At 43.0% G+C, this 17,556-nt stretch overlaps 7 protein-coding genes across 7 annotated transcripts; 3 read left to right on the top strand and 4 right to left on the bottom strand.

Moving 5' to 3' along the window:
• Window positions 1-2,038: 2,038 nt before the first annotated feature.
• On the bottom strand, window positions 2,039-3,565 carry SAMD00019534_052060 (hypothetical protein; the record flags this gene model as incomplete). The annotated part of the gene is made up of 2 exons (XM_012899677.1): window positions 2,039-3,282; window positions 3,373-3,565. Coding segments are annotated over 2 exons (1,437 nt in total), but the record flags the coding sequence as incomplete, so codon positions are not given.
• A 503-nt stretch (window positions 3,566-4,068) lies between these two features.
• On the top strand, window positions 4,069-5,747 carry SAMD00019534_052050 (hypothetical protein; the record flags this gene model as incomplete). The annotated part of the gene is made up of 2 exons (XM_012899676.1): window positions 4,069-5,539; window positions 5,719-5,747. 2 exons carry the CDS (start codon window positions 4,069-4,071, stop codon window positions 5,745-5,747), a joined length of 1,500 nt encoding a protein of 499 aa, XP_012755130.1.
• Window positions 5,748-8,236: 2,489 nt separating this feature from the next.
• On the top strand, window positions 8,237-9,970 carry SAMD00019534_052040 (hypothetical protein; the record flags this gene model as incomplete). The annotated part of the gene is made up of 2 exons (XM_012899675.1): window positions 8,237-8,356; window positions 8,516-9,970. 2 exons carry the CDS (start codon window positions 8,237-8,239, stop codon window positions 9,968-9,970), a joined length of 1,575 nt encoding a protein of 524 aa, XP_012755129.1.
• Window positions 9,971-11,114: 1,144 nt separating this feature from the next.
• On the top strand, window positions 11,115-11,660 carry SAMD00019534_052030 (hypothetical protein; the record flags this gene model as incomplete). The annotated part of the gene is made up of 1 exon (XM_012899674.1): window positions 11,115-11,660. The coding sequence occupies one exon, from the start codon at window positions 11,115-11,117 to the stop codon at window positions 11,658-11,660; it is 546 nt and encodes a 181-aa protein (XP_012755128.1).
• A 282-nt stretch (window positions 11,661-11,942) lies between these two features.
• Window positions 11,943-14,623, bottom strand: SAMD00019534_052020 (hypothetical protein; the record flags this gene model as incomplete). Its single annotated transcript, XM_012899673.1, has 5 exons — window positions 11,943-12,386; window positions 12,470-12,649; window positions 12,738-13,346; window positions 13,420-13,605; window positions 13,712-14,623. The coding sequence occupies 5 exons, from the start codon at window positions 14,621-14,623 to the stop codon at window positions 11,943-11,945; spliced, it is 2,331 nt and encodes a 776-aa protein (XP_012755127.1).
• Window positions 14,624-15,013: 390 nt separating this feature from the next.
• On the bottom strand, window positions 15,014-15,775 carry SAMD00019534_052010 (hypothetical protein; the record flags this gene model as incomplete). The annotated part of the gene is made up of 2 exons (XM_012899672.1): window positions 15,014-15,549; window positions 15,700-15,775. Coding segments are annotated over 2 exons (612 nt in total), but the record flags the coding sequence as incomplete, so codon positions are not given.
• Window positions 15,776-16,033: 258 nt separating this feature from the next.
• SAMD00019534_052000 (hypothetical protein) lies at window positions 16,034-17,117 on the bottom strand (the record flags this gene model as incomplete). The annotated part of the gene is made up of 3 exons (XM_012899671.1): window positions 16,034-16,391; window positions 16,464-16,606; window positions 16,677-17,117. 3 exons carry the CDS (start codon window positions 17,115-17,117, stop codon window positions 16,034-16,036), a joined length of 942 nt encoding a protein of 313 aa, XP_012755125.1.
• Window positions 17,118-17,556: the final 439 nt, after the last annotated feature.

Here is a 17,556-nt window from a genome sequence, read left to right as displayed (position 1 = left end):
TTGTCAACAGATCAGCTCACACACACACACAAAGATGATGCAAATAGAAAGACAACCTACCCTTTTATGTTTGTGAATGAGGTCAGCTCAACTGACGCACCCTCTGCTTTGTAAACACACTCCTTTAAACACAAAAAAACGAAAAAAAACACAAATTGAGATACTTTGGTGTGTTGAGACTCGGTCATTTTCGATGCCGATTATCTATGTGTAGTTGTTGTTGTTGGATCACGCCACACCAGTGAGAGTGACAGGGACAGGTAATGTAGTAGGTCGCTGTCGGTAGAATTCAGTCCAACACAATGAAGGAAGTGAAGTGGCAGCATCAAGTGTTTGAGAAGGATGTCTCGATGCAATGGTATTACATGACCTTCAAGAACATATTGAATGGAGAGTCGAGTGAGTCGATCAAAGATAGCTCGATCCAAATGTTTGCGTAGAATGTCAAGATGAGTTAGGCCATCAAGAGTGGACGTGATTGCAACTTCATCATCAGTCAATCTGATCTCTATCGATTGGATACTATTGCGAACATTTGGAAGCAAATGGATTGTGTCCTTGATTGCCGGCACTACAACAATCAGTGATGTCAATTTGCCGGCAGATCTGTACAGTTGTTGAAGAACATCCATCACTTGATCTTGAGAGGTCCGATAATGAGAATAGACTGTGATGTGGAGTATGTTGATGTTGATGAACAATGGAAGATATTGGAGATTTTTTGATTTGAATGGTACAAAGAGTGATGTGATGTGGCTAACATTGGCAAGTCGTCCATGATGAAGCCTCATGTATTTTGGGTACCAGAGTTGAAGGTGATGATGGATGATGTTGTTGGATACATTCTTGGGAAATGGCCCTTCAGGATAGAGCGCATTGATGGACACGCTCTCCAAGTTTGGACAATGTTTCACATAGTGATCGAGCCACAGTGGGAGAGCATTTGGCGCGTCATTCTCTGGTACACCATTGACCACAACCACGTAATCAATACCGGAGCATTTGATTTGGCGATTACGAGGGATGGCAGACTCAATGAAGTATATTCGTTTGAGTTGATTCAAGCCAAATATCTTCATGTATCGGTATTGCTCCGATTGATCCAGGGCTCTATAGCCAGAGTATGGCAATGTCAATGATTCAAGCTGGTCGAGAAATTGTGGCAGGTGGTCTATGTCTATATCAACAATGTCATTTGCATGGATATGTTTGCGCAAGTTCTTGAACAGACAGAATCGCGAACAAATATGAGGTATGAGGAAGGACATAACTACACATAGTGTTGGTAAAGGGTTGTTTGAAATGATTGACGCCACCTCTCGATGGAAAGTCGAGATCACTGTTGCCAGAGACACCTTTCATATCGTTGTGGTCGTATGATCCAGTATGAGCATTCTAATTATACTTCTGATTATTGTCAGAGGTATTTGTGGTCGTGTGTTGTTGTTGTTGTTGATATTGATTGAGTGCACTTCACTCGCTCGGTCATCAATGTCCACAATAGACCATGGTCTAATTATATCATTTAATCCATGGCCTCTATATCTTGAATCCTCAACAATGAATGGCTCTGACAACAATCTGTGATGTTGGTGACCATTGGGTCCATTGAAGATGCGCATGAATGTGTCCAAGAAGTATACCACTTGACCAAATAGTTTAGTTCTTCTAGGAGCAGAATATATTATTCAGCCGTTCACTGACCTGTTCCCGAATGCTTTTCGCTCCCGATGCCAATTGTGATGGTGTTCGCTCTTTGAGGATGATGTCAATGAATGTTTTCCATGTTCCACTGGGATCAGGGCATTGCATTAGAAAGTTCTCCTCCTTTAAAGACCACAAAGTCCAGCAGTTGTGTTTGGAGAATGTTTGATTGGTTAAATGATTGATTGATTGATTTGAGCGGCATTCTTTCATTTATTCTTTCAATATGACAATATTTGAAGGAAGTGGCTGGAGCAAGTGATGGAGTAGTTTGAAGTGATGCAATGGTATTACAATCATGACCTCTATGGCCAACAAGAGGCTAGATTTACACAATGATCAGGGGTCGCCATTTGCTGAAATGACGTTGTTGGGGAATCTTGTAACATCCAAACTTGCAGATGAATGTTCCATGTCCATGTTCAGGTACAGGTCCAATCCTTCTAAGTTCAATGTATAGTGCACCAGATTTTATATACTCATAAGAGTAGATAATCCTAAAGTTATTGATATTGTTGGTTCGTAGATGTTGTGAACAGCATATTGTCTTTAAAAATTGATGGATGAATGGTAGGAAACTCTTGGTTATATCTGGTATTGTATCATCTGGTGTTGTATGTGTTGTCAAGGTGATGTTGCAAAGTGATGTTGGTAGTACATGCTTGCCCTTTAGCAGTCTGCCCAGTGGTCCCGCCGAACATGTACGATAGAACTTGTCAAACACAGTCAGACTCTTCAATCCATTGGGTAGTACATCCTTGCCCAGTATCATGTTGTACTGTTCTCCAAGTCTGAGGTCGGTGAGTGACGGTGGTAGCACGCCGGGCGGCATCATCATGTTGAAGTTTCGTCCAAAGATCAAACATGTGAGCGACTGAGGCAAGGCACCTGGCATGATCATTTGATTGAACACTCGTCCAATCCTTAGTTTGAGAAGTGATGATGGTAGTGCACCAGGTAGAAATGATTGATTGTAGGCACTTGGTAAGATGAGCTTGGTGATGGAGTCGGGCAGCAGTCCTCGTGTGAACGGCTTGTCAAAACAATTGCCCAGGTCCAGACATGTAAGTGATGATGGCAATGAGCCTGGCACAAGTTGTGTGTCGTACTGGATGAGCGACAACTTGGTCAAGGTGGTTGGGAGCGTGCCTGGAGTCAACTCACGATTGAATTCATGTCCCATCTTCAAGGACCTCAGCGCCAATGATGGGATTACACCTGGACCAATGTATCGATTATAACAACATCCAAAAGATATATGAGTGATTGATTGAGGTAGTACTCCAATCTCCAGTTCGCGATCGAATTGATAACCAAACGTAAGGGTCAGGAGTGATTGCGGAAGACATCCTGGCTGAATGATTGTGTTGAAACTATTGCCCATTAATAGGTCTGTGATGCTGTCTGGTAGTGATCCAGGTATCAGTACTTGATTGAAACAGTATCCAAACGACAGTGATGTGAGGCCGAATGGCAAGGCACCAACTGTCAATGGACGGTCAAAGCTTGCCCCGAGTCTGAGGAAGGTGAGTGACGAGGGCATCAGGCCAGGGATGATAGTTTGTTCGGCATTACAGTCTGAGAACGACAATGATGTGATTGAATCAGGTAGGTCACCTGGCGCGATCATTCGTTTGAACCTATCCTTGAACACAAGTGAATGTAATCCATTTGGAAGATGCATAACATCATTATTGAAGGCGACGCCAAAGTACAGAGACTTTAGTGCGCGAGGCAGTACATGTTTGTTCAAAGGTTGATTGAAGCTGTCACCAAAGTGAAGTGTCTCAATTGATTGAGGGAGGCATCCAACATCTATCACCTGATTGAAAAAGTGACCAAAGGTCAGCGATGTCAAGTTCGGTGGAAGAGTATCACTTGTGATCACTTCATTGTATGAGTAGCCAAGTGATAGTGATTGTGATGTGTCGACTGTCTTGGTATGTATATCTTTGTCATATTCATCATGTGTCTTATCGAGTATACTCCATCTCAAACGATGTCGATGTAGTCTGATGTGAGTTGAGTGTACGACTTTGAACATTCTCTTGCATGTGAGGCTCAAGCATGCACAGTCAATTGAGGGTACATCATTATCCCAAAGGTACATCAGTACATTCCTGATGACATTTAATGGTAACTCCATTATTATATATATGATCTGATCGATCGTGTGAGTTGAGTGAATTAGTGAGAGAATGATAATATCCACTAACTCATCTTCATTCGGTTTTACATTCATTCAATCATTGTGATAATAAGATAATAGTAATGGACACAGACCAGATGGATTGTTGTCGTACACTTAACATCGAGCATAAGTTTATATGTATCGATTGTAATAGTTTGGTCTGTGATCTATGTATGAGCAAAGGTCACAAGAGACATGATGTTGAGAGTGTCAAGCATATAAGATCATTGATAGAGGAAGGTCAATACAATGACTCGTCAACATCGAGATTGAAGTTGTTATGGAGCACTCTTCAACAACTTGCAACCACACATCAGACATTGACTCAATCGAGCAAGAATGTAACGGAGCAATTCAAACAACTGCATGACATGCTGGTGATTGAGGAGCATAAGATCAACTCAACAATCAATGACAGATTGCAACAAACATCAACAAACATTCACAATATCATCAATGAGATCAAGAGCATCAACAGCATATTCAAACCAACATCTTGTATCGTGGATAACGAGGACTTGGACAATAACATTGAGATGATCACAACATGCTCATCACTTGATCAGTTCATCGAACAAGCGTTCCCATCAATATCTACATCTAAGTCACAGGGGTCAACTGATTCAATGAAGGATATCACCGATATTGAACTGCTGACATTGGTTCAAAGTACTGTTCAGCACATGAATGGACAGTATCAACTTGTACGACCATTGATGTCTAAGTTTGACACCAAGAGATTGAATGGCATCAAGGATCAAGTGAGATCATGCTTCCAACTGTTGGAGGACTCTGAGAATCACACGCATGACCTCGATCACAATGTCATGTTCATCTACGATAACTCGTATACTCTGTTCTCACCATTGACCAACAAATGGACAATTGTCGAACAGGAAGGAATTGACATGATCTACAAATATGGCTCATCAGCAGTGTACGCTCGTGGCAATGTCTATGTGTTTGGTACGGGTGAGAACGATGACCCGCCACCAACATACTCTGTGTTCTCCGTGGCCGACGGTCAATGGCGCCATGATATCTCTCTCGAAGGAGTTGTTGATGAAGATGATCAGTTTAAATACTTGACTGCAGGATGCTACGATGGAGACAAGATCATATATCTGATTGGACAAAATGACGAAGAAGAGGAGTCCAGAGTGTACAGCTTCAACATTGACACACCAGAGAAGGAACGACGTCTCAATCAAGTTGGCTATATCGATGAAGGTCACAAAGTGACATACATGTTCAAACACTTCGATACTTTGTATTGCATGGACAACGATTCGAAAGATCATACCATCAATGTATTCGACCTGAGCACCGGTGAGCAGGTTGACTGGTGTTGCGTCAAGGACAAAGCCAACGCCTGTACAGTATACGAAGACAATATGTACATTCTATTTGAAGATGGTGGCCTAGGTAGCTTGCCACTCGTGAGGAATATATCCATCGATCATATTGTCGAGTTGGCTCAAATACCATCAACAACAGAGAAAGCACAGAAAGGAAAGGGATATTACAATATGGTTCCATCAACATCAGAGCCTGGAACATTGTTGGTGCTTCAAGGTGGTGATATGGACTACAAGTACTCGATCAAAGGAAACAAGTGGACGAAGATCAAGCACGGCAAAGACAGTAAGATAGATGAATTTGGATGGTCTGTCATGTGTGTCATCAACGACCAGCCGCATCCAATTCAAACTAAATAGTCCCCCTTCACTTTCGAATCATTCATTCATTCACGAACTTTGAAAGAAGATACAGATACATAATCAGATATATATTAAATGTCTACATCAAATAATCAACCTCAGCAACAACAGCATCGGCAGCAGTATTGTAGTTGTAGGTCACCAAATTATGATCATAAGTTCATATGTATCGATTGTAATTGTTTGGTCTGTGATCTATGTTTGAGTTCAACTCATAAGAGACATGATGTTGAGAGTGTCAATCATTTGAGATCATTGATTGAACAACGCCGATATAATGAATCGTCAACATCAAGATTGAAGTTGTTATGGAGTAATCTTCAACAACTGACTTCAGCACATCAGACAATGACTCAATCGAGCAAGAATGTATCGGAGCAATTTAAACAACTGCATGACATGCTGGTGATTGAGGAGCACAAGATCACATCACCAATCAATGACAGATTGCAACAAACAGCAACAAACATTCACAATATCATCAATGAGATCAAGAACATCAACAACCTGTTCAAACAATCAACATCAAGTACCTTGGACAACAACGATGATGGTTTGAGCTAAGACATTGATATGATAACAACATGCTCATCACTCGATCAGTTCATCGAACAAGCATTTCCAACTTCAGAATCAACATCATCAGATGGGTCGATGATCACCGACACTGAACTGCTGACATTGGTTCAAAGCACTGCTCAGCACATGAATGTACGGCATCATCTATTTCAACCATTGACTGCAAAGTGTTGGGTTGACACTCGCCTAATTAATGATATCAAGGAACAAGTGAGTTCAAGTTTCCAACTATTCCAGGACTCTGAGAAGTACACCAATAACCTCGATCACAGTGTCATGCTCATCAGTGATAAAGGCTCATACACTCTGTTCTCACCATTGACCAACAAGTGGACAAAAGTCGGACTGTATGGGATTGGCGCGATATACAAACATCGCACCTCGGCAGTGTACGCACGTGGCAATGTCTATGTGTTTGGCACGCGTGCGAGTGCTACCTTTCCACCAACATACTCTGTGTTCTCTGTGGCCGATCGTCAATGGCGCCATAACATCCCACTCGAAGGAATTGAGGAAGATGGTGATTTTATATACCCGACTGCAGCTTTATATGACGGAGGCAAACTCATATATTTGAGTGTCCATGTGCCAAGCAAGTGTAAAAGGGAATCAAAGAGGAAATGTCCCACATCATATCGTTGACTAATGGTACCTTGTTGGACAAGCCTTCAAATGTTGGCCATGATGATGATGATGATGCACTTGACATGAACAGCGTGACGACTTTAATCAATGAATCAGCGTCAATGGAGCAGTTCATCGCAAGTGGCGGTCTCATCATCTACCAATCAATCAATGTTGTTGATTATAATGACATTGAGTTGCTGCACGCCATTCAGGAGAGTGAGCGAATGTCACAGAAGCCGATGAGCATCAAGCTCAGTCATATCCAAGTCAGTACGAGTTACCCATTGTTGGAGAGCATCAAGTCGAACATCAAATCTTGCTTCAAATTTATTGATCCCCACCCGTGCTATCAAGTCCTCTCCCTCACTGAAGATAGTTGCACCTTGTTCAATCCACTCTCATCAACACCGATCTTGATATATGACTTCAAGGGCCGTACATGTGCCACCAATGCAATGGTGCACGATGGAGACAATGTTTATGTTTTTGGCGGCAAAGAGAGCCCGAACACCTATGCCCGCTTCTCAACTCTGGAGCAACGTTGGTACAACGATATACCCATCGTTGGAATAGAGGGAAGGCGTTCAACCTCAGCTTGCTTCGATGGAGATCACCATATCTATTTGGTGGGTGGCATTGTTAATGGAAAATCCTCTGCTCTTGTCGAACGTTTCAACATCATGACACAAGAGTTCAGCCGATTTGGATCGCTACCATCACCTTGTAACACGGCTGGTGCCTTCTTTCACGATGGAAAACTTTATGTCGTTGGTGGGTTTTATCACCAGATACATCACTCAACAATTCTGGCACTCAACGTCAACACGTTGGAATGGGAAACTCACATCGACGGGCTAAACCTTGGAGAAGACTCTCTTTCGATGGAAATCATATATATGTTCTGACTGACAGCACGTTCCTCCGTGTGTGCCTCCTGACCAAACATGTCGAAACTCTCCAATTCCCGCCTAAAAAGAAGAACATCAAACATTGCCATAAGTTGCACTACAGTCCAAACTCCCAGGATGTTGGGATACACCTTCTTCTTGGTGTAGGGGAGAACTGGAATTATGAAATTGAAACTGGACAATGGACAAGATTGAGCGATAACTTTTGATCAGAGAAAAAAAAGACCTCTTTATCTTATCACAAAATATAACAATATGAATATTTGAATATAATAAACTTTAAATATTGTTGATTGGTTGTTTGATTGATTAATTAATATTGAATCAAAGAGTTGTTGAAGAGTGTCTCCAAACTTTGTAAGAGTGTGGCAGCAGGAAACTGAAAAATGGAAACACGGAAGTTGGGGGAGGTTGAGGGCAAGAGAAGCGGAAACAAAACAAAAAAGTTTCAAACCACGCACAACAAACAAATACAAGTAATATGTTTCAAAGATATGCCAGTAGAGATGGATATAGAAAATCTGCAACAGCAACAGCAACAACTGCAACAGCAACTACAACAGCCGCAGTACTGCTGCCAGACCCTCAATGAACAGAGATTCATATGTATCGACTGTAATAGTCTGGTTTGTGAACTGTGTATGAGCTCAAGTCATAGGAGACATGATGCAGATAGTGTAAAGCATTTAAGATCATTGATTGAACAACATAAATATAATGAATCGTCAACATCAAGATTGAAGTTGTTGTGGAGTACCCTACAACGAATGGCTTCAACACATCAGACATTGACCAACACTAGCAAGAGTGTCAGTGATTACTTCAAACAACTACATGACATGCTCGTGATTGAAGAACACAAGATCAACTCAACAATCAATGACAGATTACAACAAACATCAACAAACATTCACAATATCATCAATGAGATCAAGAACATCAACAATATATTCAAACAGACTGTGGCCGCTGACAACAACGATGACCTGATGGAGACAGACACAGACATTGATATTGAATTGGTTAAATCAATAACATCATGCACATCACTCGATCAGTTCATCGAACAAACATACCCAACAACCTCATCATCTGACCCTGTGATTGGGATCACAGACATTGAACTTCTGACATTGGTCCAGCGCACAATTCAAACGATGAACACGTCACAGCATCAACTAGTTCGACCCCTCTCAGTCCAGATTGACACCAACAGATTGAATGACATCAATGATCAACTGAGCTTGTGCTTTCAGCTGTTGGAGGACTCGGACAAGTACACTGACGAACTCGAGAATCAGGTCATGTTCATCAATAGCACATCCTACACACTGTTCTCGCCAATGACCAACAAGTGGACATTAATCGGACTCAAGGGAATTGACAACATCTACCAACGTGGCTCATCTTCAGTGTACGCTCGTGGCAATATCTATGTGTTTGGAACAAGTGTTGATGACAACCCGCCACCTACATACTCTGTATTCTCGGTGGTCGATGGGCAATGGCGCCACGCCATACCACTCGATGGAGTAGTCGATCCAGATGGGTTCGAATACATGTCGGCTGCATGCTTCGATGGAGACAAGCTCATCTATTTGATTGGCCACGTGACCCCTGGTGGCTATCGACAGTCTAGAGTGTACAGCCTCAACATTGACAACCCGGATCATCTCATTCATGTCGGCAATCTCGAAGAAGGCTGCATAACGACTTACTTGTTCAAACATTTCGACACATTGTATTGCTTGGACAATGATTCGGACCATCATTCAATCAGTGTGTTCGACCTTAAGACCAAAGAGCCAGTGCATTGGTGCTATCTGGAGGATGATGTCGACGCATGTACACTCCACGAGGACAAGCTGTACATCCTGTTTGTGGGAGGTCGCCTCATCAGCATGTCATTGTCCAGGAAGAAGACGACGTTGGACCAATCGACAGAGTTGGCATCAATAACAACGATTACAAAGAGGAAGGATGTTGTTGATGTTGATGACGTCGACGATGATGATGATGACAATCTTAATGATCAACAACAACAAAGATATAATAACATGGTAACATCAACATCGGAACCTGGAACATTGTTGGTACTCAAAGGCGGTGATATGAACTACAAGTACTCCATCGAGAATGACACATGGTCAAAGATCCAAGTCCAAGACATGGTTGTAGCAGAGTTTGGTTGGACTGTTACCTGTGTCATCTCTGACAAGCCACGTCCAATCCATACTTAACATCTAGCGACATACTAAATAAACAATGTTTGTTTGTTTGTTTGCCTTGCCAAAGTGAGAGCCAAAGAAATCGCCAAAGTAAAATGGCTGGCCAGCCATTCTAGTTGCTTTTGGACTTTTTGCTTCAAATTTAACATCAACAACAACAAAAGAGGAAACAAAAGAAGCAACAAAAGAGGCAACAATCACAGAAACACTGTTGTCAGTCACTCAATGATCAGAGGTTTATATGTATCGACTGTAACTGTCTGGTTTGTGAACTGTGTATGAGTTCAAGCCACAAGAGACATGATGTTGAATGTGTCAAGCATATAAGATCATTGATTGAAAAGCGTCAATACAATGACTCGTCAAAATTGAGATTGAAGTTGTTATGGAGTGCTCTTCAACAACTGGCTGCAACACATCAGACATTGACTCAATCGACAATGGATGTATCGGAGCAATTCAAACAACTGCATAACATGCTTGTCATTGAGGAACATAAGTTCAACTCAACAATTAATGACAGGTTGGAACAGACTCAAACAACAATGCTTGGCATCATAAATGAGATCAAGACCATTACCAATACATTCAAACAAACTGTGGACAACAATAACGATGTTGAATTGGACAATGAGATGATTGAAGCGATTGCATCATGCTCATCACTCGATCAGTTCATTGAACAAACGTTGCCAACATCACCAGACTCTGTTATTAAGATCACCGACATTGAACTGTTGACATTGGTCCAGATGACTCTACAACACCAACTCATTCGACGGCTGAAGGCAAAGTTTGACACCAACAGATTAAATGGCATCAAAGATCAACTGAGGTCCAGTTTCCAACTGTTGGAAGACTCTGAGAAGTACTCATGACCTCGATCGAGGAGAACCATGTCATGTGCGTCGACCATGACTCCTACGCTCTATTCTGACCATTGACCAACAAGTGGACACAGGAGGATATCGATGGATTAGGCTACATATACACACTAGGCTCATCAGCTGTGTACGCTCATGGTGATGTTTTCGTCTTTGGAACAGGGGACTATTATTCCATTCCACAAACATACTCTGTATTCTCGGTTATCGATCGCAGTTGGCGCCATGACATCCAACTAGAAGGAGTTGTCAACCCAAGAGGATTCGAATACATGTCCGCAGCCTGGATTGATGGAGAAAAACTCATCTATCTGATTGGCCACACAACACAAGACGATGATGATAAAAGTGACAGTCACTCTCGAGTGTACACATTCAACATTAGCAAATCTGAGGAGCAGCAACAACAGGCTCTCTCTCATCTTGGAGATCTCGATGACGGAATATGTGTCACGTTCATGTTCAAACATTTCAACTGGTTGTATTGCATTGACAAAGAATCCTCTACCAATTCAATCAATGCATTTGATCTCAACCGAAGAGAGCAAGTGCATTGGTGTGAGTTGGAGGGCGAGGTTGAGTCATGCACCCTCTACGAGGACAATATATACATCCTGTTTGTTGGAGGTCGCTTCATCAGCATGCCATTATCAATAGACAATGTGTCCATCAAACTGCATTCAACAGAGTTGGCACCAATGCCAATAACCAAGAATGATGGTCCCCTCATCAATGAGGATTTTGATCAAGAGGATGATAATCAAGAGGATGATGATCAAGAGGATGATGATCAAGAGGATGATGATTTAGTGGATTAGTATAGATAACGATGAAAAAGACGATAAAGAAAACACCATATTTGGTCATTTGGTGACATGTACAGCACAGCCTGGCACATTGTTGGTGCTTCAGGGAGGCGATGGTAACTATAGGTACTCCATCGATGAAGACATATGGACAAAGATCGAAGACTTAGACAGTATTAAATATCTTGATTGGTGTGCCACATGTGTCATCTCTGACAAGCCACTTCCAATCCAAACCCATAAGTAATACACGGAATAATAAATGGATATGCATTTGAACAAACTACTTCAACATCATTTATTGCCAGAGAATCCTCGAAGCACATCGGCAAAGCAGTCGTCGAATTGTCTGTTCTCATCTCGCTGTAGCTGTGACAGTCGAAGGATGGCCACACAGCCCACCTGCCCTTTGTCCACAGCCAGGTCAAGTGCAGTCCTCTTATCCTTATTGGTGATGTTTAGTAGCGCCGTATTCTTCATCAGTAACAGTATGCTACATTTCGTACTGCCGCAGTCGGCGGCCACGTGCAATGCCGTGTTGCCATTGATGTCCTGTATACCTGTCTGCGCGCCATTCTGTAGCAACAAACAAAGGTTCTGCGCCTGGTTATTGGCCACTGCACTGTGCAGTGGTGATCTGTACATATGTTCCGGGTCGTAGTGATTAGGGTCTGCTCCGCTGGCCATCAAATCCAGCAAGTGTCCAGTGTCGCCCTCTCCAGCTGCTTTGTATAACATCTATTTAGATTGATTGAATGATTGATTGATTGAGTGAATGAGTGGAATAGTTCCAAATGATACCTGGTCGCCAGACTACATACTGAGTTGAGTTCGACCAGTGGCTTCTCGATAAAGGTCACGAACAACCTCTTGTCGTACTTGTCCCTGATCCACTTTGCTCTCGCTTCGAATGAACATGTTGCTGTCGGTTTAACTCTGTCCGCTGCCACATTCGACTCGAATATCTGATTGACCTTGTTGTTACCTATACGCTTCATCATCTACACATCCATTCCATCACTTTGTTAGTTCACTACTCACTACTCTATCGTCATCCAGCGCGACACACTTCTCCATGCTACTACATACATCAAATAGTTCTGGCTCCCATTTGTCGAGGACAAGTGATCGCACTTTGGTAATGTGCACTCCAAGACTGCGATGTACGCCTGAGCAATCGATACAGACGATTGAGCCAAAGTTGATTGAGGCCCAGTCTGGATCCTTTGCGCCACAGTCCGAGCACATCTTGTTTGACGCGTCCAAACTTCGTAGAATGGCCAGTGGTGGTGTATCCTCATCCTCTGTTGATGATGATTGAGTGAGATCGTTGTTGTTATTGTTGCCGCTATTGTTACTGTTACTGTTGTTACTGTTATTGTTACTATTGACTATATTACATGATGTACCATTTACGCTGTTGTTGCCACTGTTGCCACTGTTGTGGTGGTTATTGTTGTGTCCACCACCAGAGCTATGTAGTCTGGGTCTGTCTGAGGTTGGTGAGATGTTGTTGATGAGATTGGCCGTCGAGTTCTGTAACACTTGTACCCATTCCATCATGCTCTCATTTGACTCTGCCTGTAGAATGAGTGAGTTGTCAGGTGAGAGTACCTCAAAGCAGTTCCTATGCTCCAAGTCCTCTCTAATGCGCACTGTTGTCAAGAATAGTTTGAATGTATGTCTCGGTGTATGCTCCTAAGGTGGGGTAAGGTATGTTAGACCAGTCCCTCATCACTATCACCAATGTCATCATCGACCATCATCATACATTGCCACTCTTGTAATATGATAGCTTGCCATCATCGCATGAGAAGAAGCGTCTGCTGAACTTGCTGCTGGACTTCTTGAACAAGTAACCCTTCTTGCAAGCTACATCTGATGCACGACCCTGCAAGAACTGCTTGCTGGCAGGATGTGTATGTGTTTGTGATGGGGAGGATGAGAGGTTGGATCTCTGAATTGATTGATCGATCACGTGATGGAGGTGGTGGGGTGGAATGGTTCCAGGTGTCAGCATGCATGATTGTTTGATCGATAGAATGAACGCTACGATGACATACATTGACAATATCTTGCTTGAGTACCTCTTGTTGATGCTTTGTCTCATCAAAGTGCTTCCTGGTGAATTGGAGGTAGCTGGAGAAGATGCGCATTTGTGGCTCAAGGTCGCGGAACAACTCGTAGCCTTGGTGGAAGAAGGTGGACTGTGCTTGAAGGTACACGCAGAACATCTCGAGGAACTCGAAGCGACGACGTGCCTGAAGCTCATTCATCTTCTCCACCAAGTCCACGCTGTGTGCTATGCGTGTGCGATAGATGTCCGTCACCTCCTGACCGACCTCCTCGAGGCGATTGGAGTGCTTCTTCTTGATCTGGCCGAGCTTGAGTGCGGCCGTGTCATGTAGCTGACTGTGTTTGTCGTACTTCTTGTACAGCTCCTTGACCTGCTTCAAGTCGTTGTCGGCAAACTCGCTGAGAGGGTTGTGCAGCAGCGCCTCCATCTCAATGTGCAGCATCTCGCGATAGTTGCAAATCTCCTTGAGGGCGGTGGCGAACTTGATCATGCCCTTCTCGAGCACCTCGTCATTGACGCGCGCATCCAGTCTGTAGGACAGGACGTCGTCGGTGAATGTGCGGAATGAGTTGTTGTACTCGTTGCCCAGGTCGCAGGTCTGGCGCGCAGACTTGAGCAGCTTCTTGATGCTCTGGCTTAGTTCCTCGACACTTTGCTCATTGTCGCGTAGTTGCTTCCTGAACTGTGGCGAGTCGTCCAGTGAGTCGAGCAGATCGATTGAGTTCTCAAATGTGTTGAGGAATGGCTGTGGTGAGGATGGTCCACTTGTTGTGTTTGAGTTGGTCGTTGTCGTTGTCGTTGTCATTATCGGGTCTGCAGAAGGGTTATTCATTGTATTTGTCGTTATAGTTGGAGTGTCAGTGGTTGTTGGCGTTGGTGGTGTAGTCGTAGTAGTCATATTTGTCGCGTTACCAGACACAATCGATTATGTCGGTGCGAGTTTGATTTGATTTGATTTGAGTTGATTGATTGAGTGAGTGGAGTATATATATATTATATGTTTATGTATAAGTATGAATTGTCGATACGAATAATCAGATTGAATGTTGGGATCACATCTTTAAAAGTATTTTTAATCAAACAAAACGGTCTTGATCAAAACAGTGTGTGATCAGTGGGGTTTGTGGGTGATCACATCAATTCAAAGATTGGCTTGTCCCACCAAGACACCCCGATTGACAGGTACTTCATTGTCCAATGTCTTGTACTACCATAACATGTATGAGTCCTATCTCTACATCAAGGCGACACACACACATGCACACTAATCAATCAACTTGGTCAATCAAGAAGACGAGGATGTAGTTGAACCCTCGTCATGCTTTTTATTGCCAAGGTTCGATAAGAAGATGTTCCAAAAGACACTGACTGTGGATACGTAGAGTACTCGGAGTGATGGTGGTATGAGTGCAAAGTTGATCGCGTTGGCCAGTGGCCACAGTGTCCAATTGGCCTTGAGTGCAAAGAACAGATCATTCTGAATAGCCTGTATACATTGACTGGGTGTCTTGCCATTGAGTGTGCCCATCAGACCGATGAAAGCAGAGATCACTACAGGTGCGAATGCGAGTTGATCCAATGCCAGCTTCTTGACTACTACTAGTGCGCCCTCGCCACGAACCAAAATGTCCAGACGCTTGTACCAAAAGTGCAGGAGGGGGCCTGAGAAGAAGGCACCTACTCCAGTCATTGTCAATGCTCTCCTCACATCCACCTCGAAACCCTTCGTCTTCATTCTTTCACTTGGGCTCTTATAATGATATTCCAATCTCTGTGCTATAACATCTCCAGTGCCCATCAATGCGGCTGTCGACAATGATTTAGCTGTTTGTTTGATTGAGTGAGTGAGTTAGTGAGTATGAATGGAATGATTCCAGTGATTGAGTGTGATTGTTGTTTGAGTGATTGAATGAGTGTGATGATTGAGTGAGTGCGAGCAAGTTGATCGTGTGATCATTGGGAAGGCCTACGTACTGACGAGGGGGTATGAGTCCAAGGCCCTTAGATAGGGTTGCCATAATCTCTGATTCAACACTGAGAACAATCTCATCTTGTTATTATTACTATGTTTGAGTGATTGATTGAATGATAAATGAGTGAATGAATGAACGAAGTGGACCTGTTTGAGGCTCTCAAAGTGGTCCGGTGCTACTCATCAAAAATGTCGTGGTGATGACGTACCCATACGAACCAACCCCCGATGTGGTATTAAAATTGATTGGAATGATTCCACCACAATCATTAATGACAACTTCCAAATATGGACATTTAATAGATCGTTTGATTGATCATTATTGATTGAATGAAGTTACTCTCCTTTGTAAACTGGAGACCTCTTCTCCTTGAATGCTGTGAGTCCTTCAGTTCTATCCTTGGTTGGGATGACTTGAGCGTAACATGCTTGTTCGATGGTCATGCCAGTGGCAATGTCTACATTCATTCCCTTGTCGACTGCGATCTTGGCCACCTTGATGGCGATGGGTCCCTTTGGCAGGATCAATCTTGCCAACTCCAATGCCTTGTTATATGCCTCGTTTGGCTCAGTCTCATGTTGAATCAATCCAATCTCCTTTGCGCGCTGTGAGTTCAATATCTCGCCAGTGAAGATCAACTCCTTAGCCAATGCTGGTCCAATGAGTCTTGGGAGTCTTTGCGTGCCACCTGCACTGTTTGATCGTGTGATTGATTGAGTGAGTCAGTGAGCGAGTGAGCATGGGAAGGGTGGGGCGACGACTTACCCTGGGATGATGGCCAGACCTGTCTCTGGCAGACCCATCCTTGATGACTTGCTGGCAACTCTAAAGTCACATGAGATGGCCATCTCCATTCCACCTCCAAGTGCTGCGCCCTCCATGACAGCGATCGTTGGCATTGGCATGACCTACGTATAATTGTGTTAGCGATCATCATCACTCAATCATTCGATCAATCAACCAATCAATCAAACATACCTCGAGATCAGTGAAAGATGATCGCAGGTCATAGACAAACTCGGATGCTTGTTGTTGTGACATTTGAGCGCGCTCTTTGAGATCGGCACCAGCACAGAAGATGCCTGGGACAGTGCTGCGAAGAAGGACGACACGGGTAGTGTTATCGAAGCGCAGAGTCTGCAAGTGGCTCTTGAACAACTTGAGCAGGTTGGCACCAATGGCATTCTTGACGGGTGCACGATTGAATGAGATCACACTGATACCTGCATCCTTGCCAGACAGACGCTCGAGTGTACACTCATCGGCCAATGAACCCGATGATGCTCCAGTCGTGGTTGTGGTTGAGTATGAGCTCCTGTTTAACAACAAAGTTGTTGCTGATGCTGCTCCACCTCTGCTAAAGACTGGTGTGACACGTGTGCTAAACAGACTTCTGACTACACTTGATGTCGATAACATTATATATATATTATTCGTATCTGTACTCAATAACAATGTATGTAATAAATGTAAGTGGGGCACAACGGGACATCTGATAAACCTCTTCGGCTTGCAGATCTGGAAATTTCGTTTCTTATCATCAACTTCATACTTAAAAATTAGATTGAGGCTGGACCTTAGTTAATATTGATACGGTGGAGGTAATCTCAATCATTAACTACAACATCTACATATATCTAGAGATTGACCAACTCTATATAATTGAAACGATGTGTAGAGTCGTAATCACCCACAATAACTTGAAAGATTGAGTTAATAGACCCTATCAATCACTTTATTAAAAACTTGAACTTATAAGTATCAATCATGGTGGTCTATAAATACCCTAATTGTTTGATCGCTGGAATAGAAAGTATATCAATACTTATTTGTATACATAAATATTAATATTAATATA

This window comes from Acytostelium subglobosum, assembly GCF_000787575.1.
Source record: "Acytostelium subglobosum LB1 DNA, scaffold: scaffold9, whole genome shotgun sequence".
NCBI lineage: Eukaryota > Evosea > Eumycetozoa > Acytosteliales > Acytosteliaceae > Acytostelium > Acytostelium subglobosum.
The sequence above is the reverse complement of the archived record's forward strand: the minus strand, read 5'-3'. Positions and strand labels throughout refer to the sequence as shown.